This window comes from Carassius auratus, chromosome 12 (assembly GCF_003368295.1).
Source record: "Carassius auratus strain Wakin chromosome 12, ASM336829v1, whole genome shotgun sequence".
NCBI lineage: Eukaryota > Metazoa > Chordata > Actinopteri > Cypriniformes > Cyprinidae > Carassius > Carassius auratus.
In genome coordinates this window covers 19,158,178-19,167,250 of record NC_039254.1, presented here as the reverse complement: position 1 = coordinate 19,167,250, position 9,073 = coordinate 19,158,178, and the positions used below count along the sequence as shown (strand labels likewise).

The 9,073-nt window shown below is 37.9% G+C and overlaps 1 protein-coding gene across 2 annotated transcripts; it reads right to left on the bottom strand.

Moving 5' to 3' along the window:
• Positions 1–2,160: 2,160 nt before the first annotated feature.
• LOC113112072 (ras-related C3 botulinum toxin substrate 3-like) lies at positions 2,161–8,173 on the bottom strand. Of its 2 annotated transcripts, none has more exons than XM_026277452.1 (6): positions 7,994–8,173; positions 6,711–6,782; positions 6,176–6,293; positions 5,336–5,398; positions 5,014–5,233; positions 2,161–4,014 (listed from the first exon to the last, which is right to left on the bottom strand). In XM_026277452.1, exons 1-6 carry the CDS (start codon positions 8,026–8,028, stop codon positions 3,884–3,886), a joined length of 639 nt encoding a protein of 212 aa, XP_026133237.1. In that variant the 5' UTR covers positions 8,029–8,173; the 3' UTR covers positions 2,161–3,883. The 2 variants fall into 2 exon arrangements, with proteins under 2 accessions (XP_026133237.1, XP_026133238.1); XM_026277453.1 differs by having other exon boundaries at positions 2,162–4,014; positions 5,074–5,233.
• Between the last annotated feature and the right edge of the window lie 900 nt (positions 8,174–9,073).

The following is a 9,073-nucleotide window of genomic DNA, read 5'->3' as shown; positions in this document are numbered from 1 at the left end:
AAGGGTTATACAATGTCAGCCTCATTCCCTTTCTCTGATTTGGCTTAGGCTCTGGTACTCACCTTGGGCTCCACTCAACTAATGTATCTCTGTTGATATATTTCTGAGTGAAAAAATTATAAAAATAAATGCATGTGTAATGATGAGTCAGCTGTGGAGAGTGAGGATAAATTTGCAGTTTATTTAACAGCAGAATGATCAGGAAATGGAATCATAAACAGTACTGGCCATGATCAGGGCAGGCAGCAGAGAATCACAGTCCAGTAAACAATACAGGTCACAACGTAAATAATAATCCACAATGAATAAATGCAAATGATTACCTAGGCAAATCAAGACTTCTGGCTGATGTGTATGTTTGGTGTGCTCATATGGAGAGAGGATGGTGATTAGCAGGTGTGTGTTTGCAATCAGTCCCAGGTAAGTGGGTTTAAGGGAATTGGAGTCCGAATTGAAACAGTCAGTACTCTGGTGAGTGTTCCCTCTGATGGTGCGGAGGAGGTGGTGCAGAAGCCTCACTTGTGACAGCATGTTTGGGCTCTTCCAGGCTCTGCAGGTCTGGTTAAAGCAGGACCCATGCTCTCTATCGGGTAGATTGGGATGCTACATATGAACACACTACCACTTTGTTTTAGTTATTTTGAGTTCACATAAGTTCTTCTCTCATGTGGAGAGTTGAGTTCTCTGTTTCTCAGAACTTGCAGAATGCGTACCCTTCTGGATTTCTATGAACAAGCTGTAGGTTGAGAGGTGGGTGTTATTCTACCTCCGCTAGGTAACTTACTTCTAGCCAGACCAGCATTATAACCATGAGGATGAATTGGTGACTTCTCAGACGTATTGTTCTATGGGATGGGCCATTTCCATTCATGGATCTCTGTGCATGTCAACTGAGACTGCCCTGCTCTCGGTTACTGAAGCCCTGTGACTGGCAAGAGCAGCTTCAAAATCCTCAGTACTCATCTTACTGGACCTGTCTGCTGCTTTTGACACCATTAATCACCAGATTCTCCTGTCCACCCTCAGAAAGATGGGCATCTCTGGAACTAAGTCCTACCTCTCTGACAGATCCTTCAGTGTGTCTTGGAGGGGTGATGTTTCTAAGTCACACCACCTTGCTACTGGGGTTCCTCAAGGCTCAGTACTTGGACCACTTCTCTTCTCCATCTACATGACATCTTTAGGATCTGTCATTCAGAAGCATGGCTTTTCTTATCACTGCTATGCTGATGACACCCAACTCTACCTCTCATTCCAGCCAGATGACCCGACGGTAGCTGCTCACATTTCAGCCTGTCTGAGTGACATTTCTAGCTGGATGAATGACCATCACCTTCAGCTTAACTTTACGAAGACAGAACTCCTGGTGATTCCAGCTAACCCATTGTTTCATCACAACTTCTCTATACAGCTGGGCTCGTCAACCATAACTCCATCGAGGACAGCCAGAAACCTAGGAGTTGTGATGGATCATCAATTAAGCTTCACTGACCATATTGCTACAACGCCCCGGTCCTGCAGGTTTGCCTTATACAACATTAGGAAGATTAGACCCTTCCTGTCAGAGCAAGCAACCCAACTTCTTGTCCAAGCTCTTGTTCTCTCCAGACTGGACTATTGTAATGCTCTCCTGGCTCTTCCTGCATGTACTGTCAAGCCTCTGCAATTGATCCAGAATGCAGCAGCGAGGGTTGTCTTCAATGAGGCAAAAAAAGCTCACGTTACTCCTCTCCTCATCAGGTTACACTGGCTACCAGTAGCTGCTCGCATCAAATTCAAGGTACTGATGCTTGCCTACAAGACGATCACTGGCACGGGACCAACTTACCTAAACTCACTGGTTCAAACTCACTGGTTCACACTGAACACAACATAATCCACATTCTGCAACAATATAAACAATCACAGAGCTGAGATATGATAAATTGCTATTTATTTTAATGATAAAAAGGCCTCAACAGAAATAAATTTACTGCAACTGAACTTGGAAAAACTTTTAAAAAAGCATTTAAAAAGCATTGCAAATGAGCATAGTAAAGAAATGGTCCACAGACAACACTATATTCAGTCTGTTCCTCACAAGAAGCTGTTGTCCGGCTTCAGAAGACTTGTGCATTACATTCTATTATACTTTTATTGTCATTTTCTCCAATGAATGAAAGCAGAGAGTCAGAGTAAGGGTAAAACATGAATACATTTATTCATTAATGCATTCCTCATCTAAAACATTTTTGTGTAAATATACTATCTTACATCATGGAAATGTCTTTTGGCAGCTGTGAAGATCATCTTTTTGTCCTTTTTGAGCTTTTTGCAAAGAAAGGAAGTGCAGGAGCACAGATGCAGGGACCGGTTGTGATCATGTCGACTCCAACACACGTGCAGACGAGACTTAAACCAGGTTTGCAAGGAGGGAAAGATCAGGAACTAATGTGTTCCTTACAGCTGGTGGCACGCAAGTCCCTTCATGATGATGATGATGATGATGATGATGGGCATTTGTTCAGACAGAGCGCAGATGTGTACCATAAAACTCTCAGTAGTGCTTCATCTGTACATAAAAATAACATCAAAAAACTAGAAATGAAAGAAAATCCAAAGCCAGTGTATTCACTAACCACAGAGATACGACACAGTTTGCTTCTCCAGTGTTCAGAACGGCCAAGAGTCAAGAAGAAGAAGACATCTAGTGTTCATGAATACATGAGAAGTCCACATGAAATCAAACAGAGCCTATTCTTCATTCACGTATCTGCTCATACAGTGCATGCACCTTATTCCAAAGATCAAACTCTTTCAGCAAAACGTAACCCAGCTAACAGAAAACATGAAGGAACGTTCTTCCAGTAATCAGAACCAGCTTTTGAATGAGGAATTTGTTTTGTTGACAAAAGTATTCAAATTAATACTGTAATGTTATTATTTAGTCTTTATTAGTGTTAAAACGTTAGCACCAGTTATACATTGTTTGTGAAACATTTATGAAACTTTTTTTTCAATGATATTAGTTTAAAAAAAAAACATTTTAGATAACATTCCCATAATGTGTTCCCTGAACACAGAAAAAAAAAAAATTAATAACAAGTTCTGAGAAGATTATGTGTTTGTGAGCAAACGTTTTTCCTGTAACGTTATTGCAATGTTCAAGGTTAAAAGGTAGCACACAAATGTTATTATACATCATTCAAAGAATGTTTGATTTGAAACATTGTGTTTTTTAAATGTTACGTTCAGAGAACATTCAAATGTAACATTTTGCAAAATGATCAAATAAAAAAAACTGGGCATTTCGAACATTCAGAGAACATTTAAAAGTAACGTTTGCCAAATAATAATATGGAGCGTTCACTTGACGTTTGCATTAAAATTAAAAATTGTTCAGAAACAATGTTTTCAAAACTTACTGGGAATGTTAGCAAAGAATTCTTAGAACAAATTTCTGTAAGCTGGGCGCAAAACTGAACTTGATCTTTAACCCTTCCATGACCAGCTTCGCTTTTCACAATACAAACATTTGCAACCTTTCTTGTTTGACTCGCTCCTGATGTGAAATGGGATGTAAACTAATACTGCGAATGGTTAGCATCTAAATAAACAGAACTTTCCCATGTCTTTGACACACTTCCTTTACAACACCAAGAAACACTTCCTTACAGCATGTCAACATTTACACTGTACCACTAAAACTCATAGAAACGATATGAAATGGAATATGATGTCTCGGGGCCCGTGAGGCCGTGAAAAACAAAAGCCATCAGCCACGAGGTGTCCCAATGGTTCATATTCATGTGATGTGCATTAGAGCTTCATGGACAGCTGTCCCCGACCCTGCGACAGCAGTTCAGTATATCTTCCAAGAGGCTGATTATAAATGTGTGTGTGCTCAGAGGAGAGTGCAGCGCTTGCCGCGTTTTTTGACGGGCGGAGGGCAGAGGACGGCGCGGATGGCTTCGTCAAATACAGTCTTTAGCCCACGCTGAGTGAGAGCAGAGCACTCCAGATACTTCACAGCCCCTGCGGCACAAACACAACACTGCTTCAGTCGGACCACACAATACACTTCTGTTTAAACATTTGTTCTGCTTGGAACAATATTTCTTGAGTCAAACTGATTAAGTAACGATATACTCCCACAGGGGATGAGTGATTAACCAAAAATAAATACTTTTACTTGTAACAAGAAGCACTAATCAACAAATGAGTAGTTTTAAGGCCACCCTATAGTATTGTGTCAGAGTCAAAAGGGTGATGCATTGTTTGAAAAATAATTAACAGCAATAAATATTAATGTAATTTGACATGAAATGTTAAATCAAATTGTCTTATTATTTTTTTATTAATTATTACATTTTATCTTAAGTAGTAGATTTTTTATTTAACAGTGAAATGTTACAATATTAATATTTCTTGTTTTGTTTTTATTTATATTTTTAATAATAATAATAATAATAATATTTTTTATTTAATATAAATAAAACAAAACACAAAATATACCAGGTTAGGTATGCATTATTTATTTACTGTCACACTGATAAATAATAATTTGTATATATATTTTTGTTTGAAAAAGATTTGTAGCCCTACTCTCCTTTATTCTTCATTTATTTATTTATTTATTTATTTTATTTATTTTAAGGCGTCCTTGTTACACATGTTGCATGTACTTAATTTAAAGTAACAATAAATTATGCATAATTGCATGCAAGTAACCCTAAGCCAAACCCTTAACCTAACCTAAACATTATAGTAAGTACATGTAGTTCATTAATATTACTCACTACTTATAATTATGATAATTAACATATAATTACAGTGTAACAAGGAAACATTAAAATAAAGTAACCAAATAGATAAAAAAATGTGAAATAGTATTACAATATTAAAAAGCTGCGTTCTATGTGAATATCTGTAAAGTTGTAATTTATTTCTGTGATCAAAGCTGATTTTTCAGCATCATTACTCCGAGACGATAAGCATCTCTGTGCATCAGAACATCAGCAGCGCTCCACTCACTCAGTAGCTGCATGAATGCATGCACAGATCTGCTGCGGTCTCGAGTCTGTCGGTACGCACCGATCTCTCGGGCCATGGCCAGACCCTGTGGGTATGTGATGGGCGACAGCTTCTTGTCCCGCAGCCGCTCGATGGTGTCCTTATCATCCCGCAGGTCCAGTTTGGTGCCCACCAGGATGATGGGTGTGTTGGGGCAGTGGTGTCGCACCTCGGGGTACCACTGGAGCACAGAAACACTCACTCTTACACTACGCTCTGCTGTCAGTACTGTGCTTTTGTCTGCTGTACTTTCAAAAGCACCTGAAAGATGATTTGCACCTACCTTTGCACGGACGTTCTCAAAGGACGCTGGGCTCACCAATGAGAAGCATATTAAAAACACATCCTGTGGAGAAAACAGCCCAGTTCACTTACACCGCACTGCATCATATTTGCTGAATGAAATCCAGTACTTGTTTCACACTCATTCTGATTAGCTGATTTCACACGTCCTCACAAAACATGCATTTCATAGTGTTTTTGCTTTCAATAACCATTTTTAAGAGGAGGAAATATTGAATTATTCGTCAATTAGTGGAAAAACTGCCTCAAATACAAGATTCCTGAAAAATCTTCACTCTTATTTTTAACTTCTCTTATGTCACACACACACACACACACACACACACACACACACACACACGTGTATATATGTGTGTATATATATCATATCATATATATTTAAAATTCATCAAATTCAGCATTGCTTTTCAATACATCTTTCCAAAACAATAAAACAATAATAAAATAAAATAAAATAAAATAAAATAAGAGAATAAATAAAATAATACAATAAATTCAATTAAAACAAATTTTTAAATAAAGAAAAAAAAATACACCTTCTAAGAAAAAAAAAATATTTTAGATTATTTTGCTTGAGATAATTTGGGCAAATAAATGCTAACTATGGACTTTTTGGAGTGTACAATTTATTTAGGCTCAATGCCCCCAAATATTACAGCAATAAATTACCAATATTTATTTATAATAATGTGATAATTTACTGAGATTTTTAATTCAGCATCATTAAATTAGGTCTATATTTTCATTGCCATGCTTTTGAAGTGTAAGTCCTCAGAATGTGATGCTCAGAATGTGATGCTCAGAATGTGAGGACACACACCGTCTGTGGGTACGAGAGCGGACGGAGCCGGTCGTAGTCCTCCTGTCCCGCTGTGTCCCATAAGCCCAGGTTGACTGGTTTGCCATCCACCATCACATTGGCAGAGTAGTTGTCAAATCTGAACAAAGCACATTGACATAATGCTCAATAAAACATCATAAAAAATTAAGAACGAGACAAACAGCATCAGTTCAGAATCTGACTTCTGTTCCGATCCATCACCTCATTCATCTCTGTGAACTAGATGTCTCGTTACGGTTATCCCGTAAAAGCTCTTTTTTTAGATCCGTTTATGTCAGTATCTGCTGTATACTGTTATTAAGATCTCACTGATTTACATCACAAGCATCATTCTCACTATACAGTATCAGACTATTTGAACCTTAAAAACCTGATGCATCAAATATAACACAAACATAAAACACATATGCATGCAAATGTTTTTTTGTATTGTTTTATATTTGTCTAAATGTTCCATAATGTGCTCCATTGTTTTATAGTGTTTTTGAAGCAGATGCACACACTCTATACTCACACTGTAGGGATGTACTCGCCGGGGAAGGCATTTGTGGTGTAGCTGATCAGCAGACAGGTTTTACCCACCGCACTGAAGAGGAAACACACACCACACAGCTCAGCTGGGCATAAACACACAGATGCTGAAAGAGCACTAGGCTCAAGTAAAAGTAGTTAGTGCTGCTAGTGTGCTGTTTCTGTGAGTGTGTGTGTGTCAGATAGTGACAGACACACACACACAGATACACACCATCACTAATGAAATGTGCACTGGAAGAACATTCGTTCGTTTGAGTCGAATGAATCACTCAAATAATAGCAGTTCAGTAACAGATTACGGTTTGTCAGCTCTGTTCACACGTGCTGTAAAAAAGCCTTTCATATTTTCCGTGCATTGATTTATAATGCACAAAATGTGTTATTTATCAAGATGCCAGTATACCATCTTTTTTCATTACTTTATTTCTGTTGTATTAGAATACTATTTGACATAACTTGTACCAAATTTGACACTTGTCATAATTAGGTAGTTAAAGTCAGAAGAAGAAAAAAATATGTAATTTGGGAATTGATGAAGAAAATGTACATTTACGAATATTTAGCCGATAAAATAAATACATCCCTTATATATTCTGTTATGTTCAAAATTAGAAAAATGACAGAATATATCACACATAATGAAATCAATGTATTTTGTAGCAGACCAAAATTATTAAAAGATTATCTATTGACTCAGTACTGAAATTACTGAAATTACAATTCGAGTGAGCATTTAACTTACGCCTGGCTTTGGATCCACGCAATTATGACGTAAAATAATTGCGAATCATGTTTCTGAACCGGCTCTTCAAAAGAACCGACTCACGGAATGACTAGGACTCGGCTCACATGCACGCGCTCCACACTCTTCTCGTGCACGCTACAGGAGGGAGTGGTAACCATAGGCTTCAGCTTCAGGCTTTTGCCATTCAACACCCAATGCATTACACGAAAACGACACATTAACGTCTAATAACCAGTGCATGCTGCCAAGCCGCACATGCATTAGCAATTAAAATAATACACGAAACAATTATTAATGTATCACGCTTTGATGCGCTAATTACAATAGCTATGATTCCGATCATATTACAATTTTGAGTGCATTCTGCACGCATGCACACGCTTAGGATCAAATAGAGGTTATAACTTTGATCAAATAATCAAATGCACAGGTCAGAACTGGTCAAGGATGCATTGCAATACCCCACACGGCTTTTCCAATGATGCTCCTCTCCATCAGCTCCCAAAAACACTACTCACCCGTCGCCGACCACCACGCATTTGATAGCTTGCATTTGTGGAGAGGAAGGTTACTTCACTTCACGGCCGTAAATGTATGTTATTATACCACGGGTCCAACTTTAACGAGAAATGATAGATATCTGCAAAAACACGGTCACTTGCCCTCCTTGCAGCAGCGGGTTTGACAGCGAACCTCACCGAGACTCTCCGGAAAAAGACGAAGAAATTTAAAGGGACAGGATCCCCACACCGCGAATAATGATCTACTACTAGCTACTACACACGGGGAATCTATTCAGTACTTTTTATCCCCTAAATAATTGTGACAGTTGGCGTTATACAAAACTAAATATTTTACTTAGGTGCAGGGTAGATGTTTGTCACGTGACATTACCTCGCTAATGTGAGTCGTGTCCAGTTATTAATTTGAAAATGTTACTCTTTTCATTTAAGTTTGTGTTAATTGTTTAACATGTTGAAACTGAAATATTTCTTCATAGTAGGCTATATTATGTTTTACATGTGCCAGGAGTCTAGGAAAACAAAATTGTTCAGATAGAAATAAAAATATGCTCTGACTCAGGCCTTCTAAGATACGGATGAGTTTGTTTCTTTATCAGATCTGGAGAATCACTTGTTTCACTGGAGGAAGTGTTGTTATGGATTATAGACTCTATGTGTTTGAGTTAAAATCATCTTAATGCTGGATGTGTTTCAGGTTTTGTCTTCTCCAGATGTTCACTGATGGACTGGAGTGCTGTGGATTATTGTGATGTTTTTATCAGACTCTCATTCTGACGGCACCCATTCACTGCACAGCATCCATTGATGAGACACTGATGCAGTGCTGCATTTCTACAAACCTGATGAAGAAATAAACTCATCCTGATCTCTGATGAACTGAGTGGGAGGATATCTTCAGCAAATTATTATAAGTAGTTTCTTTTGTATGAACTATTCATTTTTTCATTACATATAAACAACTTAAGAGTTTCATAAAAAGCGCAGACTTTATTTAATAGCTAACACACACATTACAGAAGTGGAAGAACGCCAACCAATTTTCAAATATACAATTTGCAAGCGCCATATTTGATG

Coding starts and splice junctions, on each gene's coding strand:
- LOC113112072 (XM_026277452.1), bottom strand. CDS start 8,028: ATGCAAGCTATCAAATGCGTGGTGGTCGGCGACGG. Junction 6,294..6,710: donor GGCGAGTACATCCCTACAGT/GTGAGTATAGAG, acceptor TGCTTTGTTCAG/ATTTGACAACTACTCTGCCA. Junction 5,234..5,335: donor TTGAGAACGTCCGTGCAAAG/GTAGGTGCAAAT, acceptor TCTGTGCTCCAG/TGGTACCCCGAGGTGCGACA.